The 18,910-nt window shown below is 38.2% G+C and overlaps 1 protein-coding gene across 6 annotated transcripts in view; it reads left to right on the plus strand.

Moving 5' to 3' along the window:
* Positions 1-18,910, plus strand: part of DSCAM (DS cell adhesion molecule) — a 752,061-nt gene that overhangs the window by 415,740 nt on the left and 317,411 nt on the right. For all 6 annotated transcript variants that reach the window (XM_030835449.2, XM_060297784.1, XM_060297782.1 and 3 more), the window contains exons 5-6: positions 10,002-10,280; positions 14,276-14,551. In XM_030835449.2, coding sequence (XP_030691309.1) covers positions 10,002-10,280; positions 14,276-14,551 — 555 coding nt within the window. The remainder of the gene's footprint in view (positions 1-10,001; positions 10,281-14,275; positions 14,552-18,910) is intronic.

An 18,910-nucleotide genomic window follows, 5' to 3' on the forward strand; every position in this document is an offset into this window, starting at 1 on the left:
ACTACTGAGCCTGCGCTCTAGAGCCCATGAGCCACAACTACTGAGCCCACGTGCCACAACTACTGAAGCCCACACGCCTAGAGCCCATGCTCCTCAATAAGAGAAGCCACGGCAATGAGAAGCCCATGTACCACAATGAAGAGAAGCCCCCTCTCGCTGCAGCTAGAGAAAGCCTGTGCACAGCAATGAAGACCCAACACAGCCAAAAATAAATTTAAAAAAAATAAAAAATAGAAGAGGACCATCTCTTGAATGGAAACCTAAAATGTGTCCAAGAATATTCACAACAATTTGATAGACCTACACAACCTCTGAGTTGAAGCTGAATGCAAAAGGGCCATGATATCACTTAGCTTGGTAGTAGCCTAACTCCTTGCAGATCTCAGAAATATTTAGCAAATACTACTTTCAGAAGAACAGAATCTCACCCTGAGGGAAACTGCTGGATTTAGGAATCAAACTGAGCCAGAGTGGAACACTAAACAGAGAGAGAAGGCTCAGTAGTATGGGAGGCCCTAGAAGAATTTCATCCTATAAGATACTATAACAGAGGGAAAATTAACTATGTTTATATTATTTTTATTTGGAACCAAGATTTTCAGTGTAACAGAAAAGATAAAAATAGAAAACCAAAGAATTAATAAAATTCATGAAATATCCAATAGAAAGTATCAGTACACACTTGATGTTTTTTTTAATATGTGATTCCAAGTTCTTTCCCTTTTCAGTGGGCAGTGGGCAATGAAGAGCAACAAGCACCTCTACCACCTAGATCATAGTCTTCTTTAAATATTATTCCCCAATAACAGGGACCATGTTTCCTTGAAAGAACAATGGATTCTTGGTCTGGGACAGGAAACATATAAGATGAGCCTGGAACATAAAAGGGGTCTTGTCACAATTGTATGTATGCATATATATATGTATGTGTATATATATATACACACACACACACACATATACACACATGTGTGTATATATAACACACATATGTACATATATATGCTTGCATAATCATTTACATATATACTTACATGTGCACACATACATAGACATTTAATAATAACAAAAGCAATAATAAGAAACTTATTAATCTACTTAGAGGTAACTAAGGCAGACACCAACTCTTGATTTTGATAATTAGTCATTAAAGATAACAACAAAATTTCTTCCTGTTTTTCTTGTAACTACTGTATTTCAAGATAACCAAATAACCCTAGTTCAGGGAGAAAAGTTCTTATTTACAGAATAATTACATCTATTGAATGTGAAAGAAAACGGAAATTTTAAAATTGCCATTTTCAACCCTTAATAAAATAACTTAATTCAGACAAACATTATCATCTGAATTTTCTGATCAATTTAGTCTCACTGAGTGTGGGAAAGCAACATGTTATATAGATGCATATATATGCAAAGGGAATATAGATGCATATAGATGCAAAGGGAAAGAAAAATGGTTGAACTTGATCTAGACTATCCTTTACAACTAAATTCCAGTTATAAGGAAAACGGCAATAGAGGAACAGGTTAAATGACACCATGAAGAAAGAAATTCAAAATGTGAGATTTCTTGTAAGATAACTCACCTGGTTTCTTCAATGAGTCAAAGACATGAAAGGAAATAGAAGGAGAGTCTTATCTGAATTAAAAGAGAATCAAGAGCCATAACAACTAAGATCACTGGTAAGGGGGTGTGGCCAAGATGGCAGAGTAGGAAGACCCTGAGCTACCTCTTGCTATGGGCACACCAAAATTAGAACTATTTGCAGAGAAACTGTTGATGAGAATGACCTGAAGACTAGTTTTCCACAATTAAAGAGATAAAGAAGGAACCACAGTGAGCAGGTAAGAAGGGCAGAGACGTGATATAGTCAAGATCACACCTCTGGATAGGCAACCCACAAGGAAGGAGAATCACAATTGCAGAGGTTCTCCCCAAGGAGTGAAGAGTCTGAGCCCCACATCAGGCTTCCTAGCCTGGAGGTCCTGCATCAGGAAGATGAATCCCCAGACTGTCTGTCTTTGAAAGCCAGTGGGGCTTGTATACAGCAGAACAAGAGGGCTGAGGGAAATAGAACTCTCAAAGGGCTCATACAAAATCTCACACACTCTGATACCCAGTGCAGAGGCAGTAATTTGAAAAGAGCCTGGGTCAGACTCACTTGCTGATCTTGGAGAGCCTCCTGCAGAGGCACTAAGCAACTGGGACTCCCCCTGGGGAGATGCTGGTGGCAGCAATTTTGGAGAGCTCATTGTACCATGAGGACACTAGTTGTGGCAAGTGCCTGTTTAGAGTCCTCTCTCTCACCTAGTAGCATTGGAGGCTTACCCACCCATGGACCAGTTGGCAGCACACCTTGCACTCCCCGACCCAGGCTAGCAGCCTGCTGCATGGAGACCCAGCCCCACCCATTAGTGGGGCAGCAACCTCTGCATGAGGCAGGGCCTGCCAGCCAACCAGGCTGGGGTCCAGCCCTGCCTACCAGCACTCCCACAGTAGTGGGCTCAACTACAACAGAAGGGTGCATGCAGCCCACATAAGGGCACCCTTAGAGCATATACCTCTGGTGACCAGAGAAGAGTGTGCTACTGGGACCCATAGGATGTTTCCTGTATAAGGCCACTTCTCCAAGATCAGGAAATGTAACTGACCTACCTAATACATAGAAATAAAAACAGAGAATTAGACAACATGAGGCAACTGAGGAATATATTGCACACAAAAGAACAAGATAAAATGCCAGAAGAAGAACTAAGTGCAGTGGAGATAACAATCTACCCAATAAAGAGTTCAAGGTAATGATCATAAAAATGCTCAATAAACTCAAGAAAAGAATGGATGAACACAGTGAGAAGTCTAACAAAGAGTTAGAACCAAGCAGAGCTGAAGAATACAATAACTGAAATAACAATACACTAGAAGGAATCAGTAGTAGATTAGATGATCAGCAAACTGGAAGACAGTAATGGAAATCGCTCAAGCTGAACTGAAAAAAGAAAAAAGAATTTAAAAAATGAGGACAGTCTGAGGCCTCCAAGACAACATCAAGCATACTAACATTCACATTACATGGGCTTCATAAAGAGGAGAGAGAGAGAATGGGGAAGGCAACTTCTTTGAAGAAATAATAGCTGACAACTTTCCTATCCAGGGAAAGTAAACAAATATCTAGGTCCAGGAAGCACAGAGAATCTCAAACAAGGTGAACCAAAGAGATCCATACCAAGACACATTGCAGTTAAAATGGCAAAAATTAAAGATAAAGAGAGAAACTTAAACATAGCAACAGAAAAGAAATTAATTAAGTACAAAGGAACTCCCAGATGACTGTCAGCTCACTTTTCAGAAGAAACTTTGCAGGCCAGAGAGGAGTGGCATTATATATTTAAAGTGATGAAAGGAAAAAAATCAAGAACACTCCACAAAAGGAGAGGTAGAGAGTTTTAGACAAGCAAAAGGTGAAAGATTTCAGCACCCACCAGTAAACCCATTTTACAAGGAATGATAAGGGGACTTCTCTAAGCAAGAAAGAATGTACTGCACCTAGAAACATGAAAATTATGAAAGAAAAATCTCATTGGTAAAGGCAAACATACAGTAAAGATAGTAGATCAGCTACTTATAAAGCAAGTAAAAAGGTTAAAAGATAGAAGCAATAAAATGATTTATATCTACAATAAGTAGTTAAGGGATACACAAAACAAAAAGACATAAAATACAAAGTCAAATATGTTAAGCATTGCTAAAAATGCAGGATTGTTAGAATATGTTCAAACTTAAGAGATCATCAACTTAAAATAATCATATATATGTAGATAGATAGATAGATAGATAGATATCTATTTGGTGACCACAAACCAAAAATCTATAATAGATACACAAAAAAGAGAAAAGAATCCAAACATAACACTAAAGATAGTTACCAAGTCACAAGGGAAGAGAGCATAAAAAGAAGAAAGGAACAAAAAAGAACTACAAAACAACCAGAAAACAATTAACAAATGGGAATAAGTACATAACTAATCAAAAGACATAGAGTAGCTGAATGAAAAAAAAACAAAAACAAAAAAAAACAAGACCCATATATATGCTGCCAGCAAGAGACGCACTTCAGATCTAAAGACACACACAGACTGAAAGGGACAAAGAAGGACATTACAAAATGATAAAGAGATCAATCCAAAAAGAAGATATAACAATTGAATCTATGCATCCAGTATAAAATCCCCTAAATATATAAAGCAAATATTAACAAATTTAAAGGGAGAAATTGAGAGCAACACAATAATAGTAGGGGACTTAAATACCCCTCTTACATCAATGGACAGATCATCCAAACAGAAAATCCATAAGGAAAGATTCACCTTAAATGAAACATTAGATCAGATGGGCTTCAGGAAAGATCACACACTAGGCCACAAAAACAAGTCTCAGTAAATTTAAGATTGAAATCATATCAAGCATCATTTCCAACCACAAGGATATGAGACTACAAATCAACTACAAGAGAAAAAAACTGCAAAAATCACAAACATGTGGCAGCTAAACAGTATGCTACTAAACAACCAATGGGTCACTAAAGAAACCAAAGAGGAAATTTTAAAATATCTGAATACACACAAAAACAAAAACACAACAATCCAAAATCTATGAGATACAGCAAAAGCAGTTCTAAGAGGGAAGTTTATAGTGATGCAAGCCTACCTCAAGAAATAAGCAAAATCTCAAATAAACAACCTAACTTTATACTAGAGGAACTAGAAAAACAAAAACAAAACCAAAGTTAGTAGAAGGAAAGAGATTATAAAGATCAGAGCAGAAACAAATGCAATAGAAACTAAAAAAATAGAAAAAAATCAATAAAATTAAGGGCTAGTTCTTTGAAAAGATTAAAAAAATATATAAAATTTTAGCCAGACTCATCAAGAACAAAAGAGAGAGGTTCCAAATAAATAAAGTCATAAATAAGTGGGGAAAAGTTACAACCAACACCACAGAAATACAAAGGATCATAAGAGATTACCACAATTATACACCAATAAAATGGACAATCTAGAAGAAATGGATAAATTCCTAGAAATGTACAATCTCCCAAGACTGAATCAGGAAGAAATAGGAAATCTAAACAGACTGATTACCATTAATGAAATCAATCAGTAAAAAAACAAAAAAAACAACAAAAAAAACCTTTCAACAAACAAAGTTCCAGGACCAGACAACTTCCCAGGTGAATTCTACCAAACATTTAAAGAAGAGCCAATCCTTCTCAAACTATTCCAAATTTGAATAGGAAGAAATGCCTCTGAACTCATTCTGTGATGCCAGAATCACCCAGTCACTCAGATACCAAAACCAGACAAAGACACCACACACACCACACAATTATAGGCCAACATCAAGAATGAATATTGCAAAAATCCTCAATAAAATATTAGCACAAACTGAATTCAACAATACATTAAGAGACATACACCGTGATCCATGGGATTTATCCCTGGGATACAAGAATAGTTCAGTATACACAAATCAATGTGACACACTATGTTAACAAATTAAAGAATCAAAATCATATGATTATATCAGTAGAGGCAGAAAAAGCTTTTGAAAAAATTTAATATTCATTTATGATAAAAAAAAAACTCTTGGGTCTTTCCTGGTGGTGCAGTGGTTAAGAATCCGCCTGCCAATGCAGGGATCATGGGTTTGAGCCCTGGTCCAGGAAGATCCCATGTGCCGTGGAGCAACTAAACCCATGTGCCACAACTACTGAGCCTGTGCTCTAGAGCCCATGAGCCACAACTACTGCGTCCTCGTGCCATAACTACTGAAGCCTGAGCACCTAGAGCCTGTGCTCCACAACAAGAGAAGCCACCACAATAAGAAGCCAATGCACCACAATGAAGAGTAGCCCCCACTCACTGCAACTAGAGAAAGCCTGCAAGTAGCAATGAAGACCCAATGCAGCCAAAAATAAATTAAAAAAAAAAAAAAAACTCTCAACAAAGTGAGTATAGAGAGAACATACCTCAACATATATATGGCAAGCCCACAGCTAACACCATACTCAACACTGAAAAGCTGAAAGCATTTCCTCTAAGATTAGAAACAATACAAAAATATTCACTCTCACTCTTTCATTCAACATAGAACTGGAAGTCCAAGCCACAGAAATCAGACAAGAAAAGAAATAAAAGTAATGCAAATTGGAAAGGAAAAAGTAAAACTATCACTGTTTGCAGATGACATGATACTATATACAGAAAAATCCTAAAGATGCCACCAAAAAACTACTAGAACTCATACAATAAATTTGGTAAAGTTACAGGATATAGAATTAAAATACAGAAATTTCTTGCATTTCTATACATGTAATAACAAACTATGAGAAAGAGAAATTAAGAAAACAATCCCATTTACAAGTGCATCGAGAAAAAAAATACCTAGGAATAAATCTAACCAAGGAGGTAAAAGACTTGTATTCCAAAACCCAGAAGACGTTGATGAAAGAAATTGAAGATGACACAAACAAATGGAAAGACACAACATGCTTATGTCTCAGAAGAATAAATATGATTAAAATGGCCATGTTCCCCATGGCAATCTACAGAATCGTTGCAATTCATATCAAAATACCAATGGCATTTCACATATCTAGAACAAATAATTCTAAAATTTGTATGGAAACCAAAGAAACTCTGAATAGTCTAGACAATCCTGAGGAAGAAGAACAAAGCTGGAGGCATATCATGCTCCCTGATTTCAAACTATATTACAGAACTACAGTCATCAAAACAGTATGGTACTGATGCAAAAACAGACACATAGATCAATGGAACAGAATAGGGAGGCCAGAAATGAACCCACACTTCTATGATCAATTAATCTATGACAAAGGTGGCAAGAATATAAAACGGGTAAAAGATAGCCTCTTTGATAAATGATGTTGGGAAAACTGGATACCTAAAGGCAAAAGAATCAAACTGGACTACTCTTTCACACCATATACAAAAATAAATTCAAAATGGATTAAAGACCTAAACTTAAGTCCTGAAACTGTAAAACTCCTAGAAGAAAACATAGGCAGTACATTCTTTGACATTGGTCTTAGCAATATTTTTTTAGATCTATCTCCTCAGGCAAGGGGAAAAAAAGCAAAAAAATAAATATATGGGAATACATGAAACTAAAAAGCTTTTGTGCAGTGAAGAAAACTATCAACAAAATGAGAAGGTTGCTGAATGGAAGAATATATTTGCAAATGGTATATCTGATAAGGGGTTAATATCCAAAATATACAAAGAACTCATACAACTCAACATCAAAAAAAAACCTAATTAAAAAATGGGTAGGGCTTCCCTGGTGGCGCAGTGGTTGACAGTCCACCTGCCGATGCAGGGGACACGGGTTCGTGCCCCAGTCCGGGAAGATCCCACATGCCGTGGAGCAGCTGGGCCCATGAGCCATGGCCGTGGAGCCTGTGCATCCGGAGCCTGTGCTCCACAGCGGGAGAGGCCACAACAGTGAGAGGCCCACATAACGCAAAAAAAAAACCCAAAAAACAAAACAAAATAAAAAATGGGTAGAAGACCTGAATAGATTTTTTTTTTCCCAAGGAAGACATACAGATGGCCAACAGACATACGAAAAGATGCTGAGCATCACTCATTATCAGGGAAGTGCAAATCAAAACTATGGTGAGATATCAGTACCCATCTCTCAGAATCGCTATTATCAAAAAGTCCACAAATAAAAAGTGTTGGCAAGGATTTGCAAAAAAATGAACCCTCATGCACTGAACAGCCACTATGGAAAACAGTATGGAACTTTTCAAATAATTAAAAATAGAACTACCATATGATCCAGCAGTTCCACTTCTGGGTATTTATCTGAAGAAAACAAAAACACTAATTTGAAAAGGTATATGCACCCCTATATTCATTGCAACATTATTTACAATAACTAAGATATGGAAGCAACCTAAGTGTACATCAGTAGATGAATGGATAAAGAAGATGTGCTATAAATATACAATGAAATATTATTTAGTCCTAAAAAATGAAATCTTGCCATCTGTGAAAACATCAGTGGACATAGAGGGTATTATGCTGAGTGAAATAAGTCAGAGAGAGAAAGACAAATATTGTACTATATGATTTCACTTATGTGTGGAATCTAAAACAACAAATGAATAAACATAACAAAACAGACTCATCAGCACAGAGAACAAATGGGTAGTTGGTGGAGGGGAGGAAGGAAGGGGAATGAAAAGGAAAAAAGGGTAACCATGTGAGGCAATGAATGCTAATTAGCTTGATTTTGGTGATCATTTCACAAAATATATTTATCTGAAAGCATCACATTTGACACCTTAAGTATATACAATTTTTGCCAGTTATACCTCAATAAAGCTGGAAAAACATTTGAAAAGGAGACATAACAACAAAATGTTAACTGTAAAACAATCCTGATTTGATTAGCTCAATTATAAAAACAGTAATAATAATATGACTTTTTATCTCATTATGAAACAATGAATGTGGAGTAGATGATAGGTGATACCAAGAGGCTGTTATTACTCTTGTGTGATACTGACATTGTGGTTATACATGAAAACTCTTATTTTCATCAGAGAAGCATTCTAGATAACATAGGTTTTATGACTTGAGTCAAGCATGTTGGCACCAAAAGCAAAGGCTGTAGAGAAATAAACAGAAGGAGGATAGAAATATTGTGATGCCTGTTGTATCTGGGTGATGACTATATAGGACACATTATATCATTTTCTCTTGTTTTGTGTGAGTTTGCAAATTTTTGTGATAAAAACTGGTTTTTAAAGATGTAGATAAAAAGTTTGAAGACACGGAGATGGAAATTAAATCCAATGTTGTGTGGTTGTACTAAGTCTATGTCTGACCAAATGTCTCCATGAGAGCACGTATCAAGCATCACTTAAATGTAAAAGAAATGCCCCATTCCTTTTTTTGTAAAATAGTTTTATTGAGATTTAATTTACCAACCATAAGCTTCACTCATTTTAAGTATAAAATTCAATGATTTTAGTAAATACATAGAGATATAATCTAATATTAGAACATTATTTTCTACCCAAAAAGATCCCTGCTGCCCATTTGCAGTAAATTCCAATTCCAGCTCTGGGAAATTACTAATCTACTATCTGTCTCTACTGATTTTCATTTTCTGCATATTTCATTTAAGTCAAATCCTGCAGTATATGGCTTTGTATCTGCCTTCTTTCATTTAGCATAATCTTTCGAGGCTTTTTCATGTTGTAACACATGTCAGTGTTTCACTCTTTTGTATTGCCGAATAGTATGTATGTATATTCACATTTTGTTTATCCATCCACTAAACAATGGTCCTTTGGATTACTTCAGCTTTTTGGCTGTTATGAGTAATCCTGCTATGAACGTTTGTGAACAAGTCTTTGAGTGGACATAGGTTTTCCTTTGTCTAGGGTAGATACCTGGGAGTGGAGCTTTTGGGACCTTACCGTAAACTGAAGTTTGAACGTTTTAAGTAGCTACCAAACTGTTTTCCAAAGTGGCTGCACCATTTTACATTCCCATCAACAATGTATGAAGGTTCCAGTTTCTTCTCCACGTCCTCACAAGCCCTTGCTATTGCTTGTGTTTTTTATTATAGCCATCCTAGTGGCTATGAAGTAGTATCTCACTGTGGTTTTAATTTGTATTACCCTAGTGGCTAATGATACTGAGCATCTTTCCATGTGCTTATCAGTTATTTGTATATCTTCTTTAGGGATATAACTGCTTCAACCTTTTGTAAATTCTGAGAAAAAGAAATTTATATGAATAGTGCTTTTTTCTGTTTATATATATATATATATATATATAAAATCTTAAAGATCTGTATCAATAGTTGGAACGATACATAGAAAATGAATTATACACGAGGCCCTACGATTCTGAATGACCACTTTAACTCATATCTAATAGGCTTTTCTTTTCTTCTGCAGACCCAGCGAACTCAGCCCCGTCCATACTGGATGGGTTTGATCATCGCAAAGCCATGGCGGGGCAGCGTGTGGAGTTGCCTTGCAAAGCGCTCGGCCACCCCGAGCCAGATTACCGCTGGCTGAAGGACAACATGCCCCTGGAACTTTCTGGAAGGTTCCAGAAGACCGTGACTGGGCTGCTTATTGAGAATGCACGCCCCTCAGACTCAGGCAGCTATGTGTGTGAAGTGTCCAACAGATATGGAACTGCTAAGGTGATAGGCCGCCTGTACGTGAAACGTAAGTTGGATGGTAACTTGCAGCGGTGATGGTGGAGCTCTTGTTACAAGCCGACCTCCGGGCTTTCTCTGTAGCCCCCACGAATCCTTACAGCAGCCCTGCTGAGACCCACAGTAGCCCCATTTTACAGACGAGGAAATTGAGGCTCCAAATTCTCAAGGTTACACAGCTGGAGAGTTGGGAGCCACAGGATATACTTCCAAGATAACGTTATCTAGCTGTTGAATTCAGAATGGTCAACCTGTCTGCAAGTCAGTGGAGGGAGAAGGGCAGGGTGGTGCTGTCAGCAAAAGCAGTGGTGATCAGATCAAAGTAGTTGTCCTTGGCCTGTTTCCAGATGCTGCTTTAAATTTCTAAATGGGGCTATTATCAGCTCTATAGAGGGCTGTATATAAGGTTGTTATTATCCAAATATTGGACTTGGACTCAATATTATAGATAATTTAGGCCAAGTATGGTAGATATATCTCATCTCTAATTGATTTGTAGTGGCTGATGTGAGGAAGATGTTGAGAAGGACGCCAAAGGTAGACTCGGAAGAAGGAGGGGTGTGATTGCAGGGGGAAGCGCTCTAACCTAGTTGAAAAGCCTTAATTTTGCTCATGCAGAAACCAAATCAAAGTGAGTTACTCAAGATCACATGGCCAGAAATGAGTGTCAGAACTCTGGTCAAAATATGTGGCTCTCAGTTGCCAGTATGTTATCATACATATCTGTATACATAAAAATTTGATGAACTGAACTGAGCAAACTGAATACGAGTCTGACATTGAAAAGGGAGGCATTTTCTTACCCTGGCTTTTTTCCAGCCTTATGCCTGTTTATGGAACTGCCTCTTCAGTGTCACCCTGGGTGTAGACAGCTTTAGCACAATACCAGCCCAAGTGAGTACATTTGAAATAAATATCCCAATGACTGCCTGGAATCGGCTGTCCAGACTGAGTCCTGCAAATGTCATTCGAACATGCTTAGGCTGAGATTAGAAAGAAAAGGAGGATAATGTCTGCACAGTTATATTTCGATGGCTGAAGACCCTTGTAGATGAAACAATGCAGCATTGGACAGCCAATGAGAATCACTCCAGTATGCAGGCTCAACACCACCTTTCGTGGCTCCCCAGTTTCTGTTGAATAAAGTTTGTATCTTAGGATAGTATGGAAAGCATCTCAAGTAAAGCTGTACGGTCATACTTCTCATAGTTTTTCTTCAAAAAACCCTACTCCTGTGAGATCCAACTTCTTCCTCTTCTCGTGCAAACCTGTTCCTTCCCTAATTGCAAGTCATGCTGTTCCCTCCTCATGTAATGTAAGATGGTCTTCAAGTACCTGAATGTCTAAAACTTCCCATCTTTCTAAGTCTAATGCAGTGCCTCATTCTCAAAACATCCCGTTTCCCTCCTATTTTCTGCTCAAGGCTCAGAGTATTTTATTGCTTTCTCTGTAAAGGCATTTACCACTGTCTACATTTTAAAAGTTACTTGTGGAAAAGTCTTAATTCTGACTGAGCTTGTTTTCATCTTTGTACTCTGCCACGTCTGGAAAAGTGCCAGATATGCCTCTATTGTTCCCATCCTGCCTTCTGACTATTCCCTTTGTTTGGTCTCTCTTCTCCAGGCAGAAAGGATGCTCCTGGGTTCCAAAGTCCGAAACTTCTTCTATTCTATCTTGTCTCTTTTCTTTTGGTGCCCTCTTTTATTTTATGGCTTCAGGTTCCTCCCCTCTGAAAACAGCCCTGAATTTGCATGCTCAACCTCAGCCTCCTTGTTGAGTGTCAGGTGAGCAGCGTGTCTCCCAGTTTTATATCAGATGCTTAGCTGGCACTTCCAAAGAACAGTATCCCAAACTTCTCTCCATCATCTCTCTACCATTTACCAGCCTCTTGTTATTCTAGACATCTTTCAGCCTCAAACCCTCCAAATGCAAACTTTAAGTCCTGGATCCTCTTTAAGACTTTTCTTTCATGTCCAAGTCCTGCCAAGTCCTAGAGATTGTATCTCACCGTGTTTCTCAGCTGTGCTCTCCACCTCCACCCAGTTTTAGATCGAGTTGTTTTGTTTTTTAAATTAATTTTTATTGGAGTAGAGTTGCTTTACAATGCTGTGTTAGTTTCTGCTGTACAGCAAAGTGAATCAGCTATACGTAAATATATATCCCCTCATTTTTTGACTTCCTTCCCATTTAGTCCACCACAGAGCATTGAGTAGAGTTCCCTGTGCTCTACAGTAGGTTCTCATTACTAGATCGAGTTTTAATTGCACCTCAATGAGACATCTGCAATGCCCCTTTGCTGACCAGTTTCCCCACTGTCGTCTGTCCAACACAATATGATCGATGGATTCTCCAAAAAATGTGTTTGTCTATAGCACTTACTTGCTAAAAATTCTAGAAAGCTCTCTTTAGCTCCCTCTGATTTGATTCCAAAATCTGGAGGTCTTTTGTGGTCTTGTCCCAGACTGCCTGTGTAATTTTTCTCCCACCGTTCTCCTTCAGAGCATCCAAACTGATCCAAAACGCTTCCTGAGACCTGGCAGTGCCTCATGCTCTAATTCCTGCAGTTCCCACTCTTTAAGAGGCCCTCTCTTCATCCCAGCTGGCCTCAGTTCTATCCATCCTTGATGTCTGAGGACATTCTATCGATCCTCTTCCACACAGTGTACGTCTCTAATGGACGCTTTGGGTTACTATCTTCCTTCTTGTACTTGTCTTATCCATCTGGAAGACTGAATTTCTTAAAGACTTCACAATGTGGTGACACAAGAAGTCAGTAATAACTGGGGTAAACAACTGGTTTTTGCCATTTACCTGTTGAATGGATTTGGTTAAATTAATTGATCTCTTGGAATAATCGTTTCTTCTCTAAAATGGAGATGATAACACAAAACTTGCAGGACTGTGGGAAGACTGACTTAACTCATGTTCAGAAGATATTTGATAGCTTTATGGCACATACTAGTGGCACCACAAATGTTATTCATGTTTGTCTCACCTGTGAGTTTAACCCCATCCTTGGCATATAGTAGATGTTCAATAAATGCTACGGCATTCAATTGGGTTTGCTGAATGAAAACATAGGAAGTCAAAGATGAGAGTTACCACCTATCCAAAGAAGTTAGCCTCATTTTAAAGAACAAAACCCCGTTTCATGGTCACGAATCCTAATATCTACCTGCTTTCTTACAGCTGTGTGTTACTGGCCCTGGTTAAGCCACATAGGGGAGGGGAGTGAGTATGTGTGTGTGAGAATGGCCCAGAGCAAACCCATCTGTGCCACGCTGGGAGGCGGCAAATAGGATTTAAATATTCAAATATTTCTGTCCTTGCTGGCAACCAGCACATTGCATTTCTTACTGTCAGTGTGTTAACCCTCACATTTACTCAGTGAGAAAGCAATATGACCCATGTCAGTCTATTTGCTATACAGTGAAAGAAGCCCAGAAAAAAAAAAAAAAAAAAACGAATAGTGATGAGGTGTTCCCTAACAAAATGGTGCACCATGAAATAATACTGAAATAAGAATATATGGAGTGTGTTCTTTTTTAAGGTTCTTTTCTTTTTCTTTTTGCAATGTCATCCCCTACAAAAGCAATAGAAAGATAACAGTCTTAACAAGAAATTTACTTCAACAGAAAATTTGTACACATTACCACTTACAGCAATTGTACATGGTAAATTAACTGTAAAAAAAAATGTTCTTTCTAAATCCCTCTGGTGCCTTAACTCTTGGAGTATTATAGGTAGAAGGCCTACCTAGTGCTGTTTACAAGTCCTAAATTAAGACTGTATAACTTACATAAAACCTATTAACTTGTCAGCTCAGTTTAATATCTTTGACTACTCAGTGCCCTGTATGAGGAAAAAACACCTTGGCATATTGGCAAATGGGCAGAGAGTGCTTGCGAAGATGCCTTTGCCTGTCATAAGTCCAGCATGTTGTTGAAATGATCTCTACATGTGTGCTGTTTTTACCTTCTCTTTTTCTCTTCCCCAAAACTCCAGAGCCACTGAAAGCTGCCATCAGCCCCAGGAAAGTTAAAAGCAGCGTGGGCAGCCAGGTGTCCTTGTCCTGCAGTGTGACAGGGAGTGAGGGCCAGGAACTCTCCTGGTACCGAAACGGTGAAGTCATCAACCCTGGAAAGAATGTCAGGATAACAGGCATCAACCACGAGAACCTTATAATGGATCACATGGTCCGAAGTGACGGGGGCGCGTACCAGTGCTTTGTGCGCAAGGACAAGCTGTCCGCTCAAGACTATGTGCAGGTGGTCCTTGAAGGTCAGTGGGCCCCGTTACAGGGTTCGGCGAAAAAAGAGCCCAAACCCAGAGCCCAAACTCAGGAGCAAGAGTAAAGGGTGAAACACTGCTCTTAACTCACAGTGTTAAGATTTCTGTCTATCTGACCAGCTTATAATTCTACCCTAGTTTTTCAAGCTCAACTGGGCAAATAAAAGAATAAGTTCTGGTGAAATGAACATTGTCTATGGTAGAAGCAACATAAGTAACGTGATTTAACTTAAGGTTAAGTAACATAAACGTTGCCCACTCACGTGTTTAAAGTTACTTGTCAAGGTATAGACCTTAGGGCTTCCCTGGTGGCGCAGTGGTTGAGTGTCCGCCTGCCGATGGAGGGGACACGGGTTCGTGCCCCGGTCCAGGAAGATCCCATGTGCTGCAGAGCGGCTGGACCCGTGAGCCGAGGCTGCTGAGCCTGCGCGTCCGGAGCCTGTGCTCCACAACGGGAGAGGCCACAACAGTGAGAGGCCCGCGTACCGCAAGAAAGAAAAAAAAAAAAGATATAGACCTTAGAAGCTTGAGATTTATGGTTTGGTTGACAATTCATTGTCCTCTAGACCAGGGGTTCTCAGGAGCGCTTGCTTTGGAAGGCTGCTTTATGCACTGTAGGATGTTGCGCGGCCTCCCCTCACTAGATGCTAACAGCGCCTTCCTCCAGTGTGACAAACAAAAATGTCTCTAGACGTTGCCAGGTGTCCCCTGGAGGGGAAAATAGCTCCCCCAAAATTGATAAGCACAACTATGGAGGCAACATTTAGAGCAACATTTCAATGTGGTGCTTGGTGGAGTGAAAAAATGGCTTCTGGTTTGTGGGGTTGTCTATTTGGGTCCATAGAGTCACAGATTTAGGTGAATGGAATTTTGAAGAATTACCTTGTGTTATCATAGTAGGTTTTAGGTATGTTATGTTGTTTTCTTTTCTTAACCGCCTGCTGCCTACTTACATCTTCAAGCTTATCAATCATCCAGGGAAAGAAGCTATTAAGGTAACAGTCAAGCGAGAGACATATGTTTATCACCAGATAATTGAACTAGCTTTTATCTGTGTATTTGCATGTCTTGTTGGAAATTGTGCCTTCTTATATAATTTAAAATTCATCTGTTATCAACTGATTAAAATAACTACATGAGTTTCATATAGCCTAAAGGAGGAAAAAAGAAAATCCATTTATATATGAAAATAAGTTTAAATATCTCTTGATGGTAAGAGGATATGAAACAGGCTTAGAATGACATTCTTATTTTGATTCGAGCATTTCCTTGCAGACAGTGAGCATTTTAAAGCAGAGGCGAAATTAGCTGAAGGCATGGTACTCATATTAAAAGTCTGACACTGTGTTCCACATAATAATTAAGTGCAGACAGTAATCAATTTGCACAGAGCCAGTTTGCTAATGATGATGCCCTGTAGTCCTCACATAGTCACTATTTTTAGATTCTTTGTAGAAAAGGGAGAGATTACCTGTCTAGGGCTGGTTACCTTGGCAACCATCTCCTGTGACGAAGAAAACCTAAAGAGCATATTGATAATCCATAATGATGTTGAAAGAGGTGAGGTTATCAGAGAGTGGCAGCAAGAAAGATTTCAAAGACACTCAGGTCTTACTGGGAAAATAACGTCTGCTTTCATCTCCAAAAAAACCTGTTGCTTGAATAAAAAGAGGGGGCAGAGGAGCACGCTGAGCCTACTTACGGATTTATTTGCTGCATGCCAGGTACCATTTGGGACAAGAAGCTTCACTTTATTTTTTCTCGTCTGAAAGATGATAATGCTAATGTCGCCAAAGTGAGCGGAAATGGAATTACAAATACATTAGCTAGTAACTGCCTTAAAATGGTGTCTAACTAGTATCCTTGTTACGACGTAACCTCCTGTAACAGCTATGGATTAACATGGATTATAAAAACTCACAATACTGTGAACTTAGAATGGCCACTGACATAATGTAGAATCTTGGAATATTTCCTATGAGGACAAAGAAACTGGAAGTTTAAAGAAACTGGAATCTAATAATTATAGGTTCAAGATCAGACCAGAACACCTGGAAAAATGGAATCATAAAGAAGAATAAGAACAAGTCCTATTTCTGGAAATGATGGAGTAGCAGGTATCAGACTAACCTGCAAGAAGGTGAAAATTTTGAACTTTGGGAAAAGCAAAACTGTTTGCAGACACTGGGGAAACACCCAGAAGCAGGCAGAAATAATTTCACCCTTGAAAGAAGGGGAAAATATTAGGTGATTTCTACACTAATACCACATTTCCCCTGAGTATATTTTCCATTGCTGGTGGGATGGGAAGGTGGGGAAACTAGAACACAAAAAGAAATGCAAAAACTACAGTCTTAATGAGATTGAAATGATTTTTTTTGACTTATTCTTTTCAACATTTAAAAAGCTATCAATATACATGTCTATATACATCAAAAATAGTCTTCAAAAGTTAAGGCAAAATAAAGATATTTTCAATAAACAAAAGCTTGAAGAATGTTATGCCAGAAGACCTACCTGCACACCAAGAAATGGTAAATGAAGTCATTCAGGGTGAAGAAAATGACCTAAAATGGAAACTCAGATCTGCAGCATGAGAGTATGAGAAATGACAAATACGTTAGTAAACATTTAGCAAAATTGTTTTCTCTCTTTTAATTTCTTTAAACAGCAATTGACAAATTAAACAACTACGCAATTACCATATTGTGTTATAGAGTTTATAACATAAATAGATAGAATAACACAGTGGACAGAATGTAAATTAAATTCTTTGAAATCATTTGTTGCAACGTTCCTCCATTTCACATGAAGAATGATAATTTTAACTTTTAATAGATGTGATTAAAATTATATGTACATATACATATGTATAAATTTGCATATACACATTAATGTTAATATATGTATAAATATATGAAAATGGAAAGGCAAATATGGAATGAGAGAAAATATTTAACACAGACATGTATAATATATATACACATATGTCTGACAAACATTATATGTAATTTATATGAGATATCTGACATATACACATGTAAAAGTAAACTTGTACAGACTTGTATATGTTTACGTATATACCTTATATCCAATATATATGTATATATTATATATATACTTGTATTCAGTAGACATAAAGAACTCCTACAAATCAATAACAAAGGCAAATAGTCTAACAAAATGGAAAAAAGATTTGAGCAGACATTTTAAGAAAGGAAATACACAAATGGCCAATAAGGACAGGAAAACAACATCACTTCCATGGTATTTGTCAAAAACGCAAAACTTGTATCTAATCACCAGGAAATATCAAACTGAATTTGAGCAACTGGCTACAAAGTAACTTCAAACATGTCAAAGTCAAGAAACGCAACAGAGACTGAGGAATGTTGCATATTAAAAGCGACTAAAGGCAGATTCTAGGTCCATCCACCTCACTACAAATAACTCAATTTTGTTTCTTTTTATGGCTGAGTAATATTCCATTGTATATATGTGCCACATCTTCTTTATCTGTTCATCTGTTGATGGGCATTCAGGTTGCTTCCATGTCCTGGCTATTGTAAATAGTGCTGCAATGAACATTATGGTACATGTCTTTTTGAATTATGGTTTTTCTCAGGGTAAGGGCAGGAATAAAGGCATAGACATAGAGAATGGACTTGAGGACGTGGCGGGGAGGGGGAAGCTGGGGTGAAGTGAGAGTAGCATCAACATATACACACTACCAAATGTAAAATAGTTAGCTAATGGTAAGCAGCAGCACAGCACAGGGAGATCAACTCAGTGCTTTGTGAACACCTAGAGGGGTAGGGTAGGGAGGGCAGGAGGGAGACGCAAGAGGGAGGGGATATGGGGATATATGTATGCATATGGCTGATTCACTTTGTTGTACAATAGAAACTAACACAGTATTGTGAAGCAATTATACTCCAATAAAGATCTATTAAAAAGAGAGAGAGAGAGAGACTAAGGAGCCACCACAAATAAATGTAAGGTGTGAAACTGATAGAACTTGGGAAAATAGCTGTAAGAGATGTTATTGGTCAATCGGCAGACTTTGCATTAGATAACAGTACCGTTCCAAAGTTACATTTCCTAATTTTGCTGACTGTCCTGCGGTTATGACAGGTTCCATGAGTGTGTAAAGAGGGCACACTCAAACATGGGTTTGAAGCCAAAAACAGGCAAAAGTAATGCGTGGTGATAGAAATCAGAACGTGATCAGCTGTGGTGGGTGAAGAATGATTGAAAGAACCCCTAGCAACTTTGTGGGGTGATGGAAATGGTTTTTATCTTGATCGTTTTGTGGTTACGCAGATATATATATTTAACAAAATTCATTCT

The sequence above is a fragment of the Globicephala melas genome, chromosome 4 (genome assembly GCF_963455315.2).
Source record: "Globicephala melas chromosome 4, mGloMel1.2, whole genome shotgun sequence".
Lineage (NCBI taxonomy): Eukaryota > Metazoa > Chordata > Mammalia > Artiodactyla > Delphinidae > Globicephala > Globicephala melas.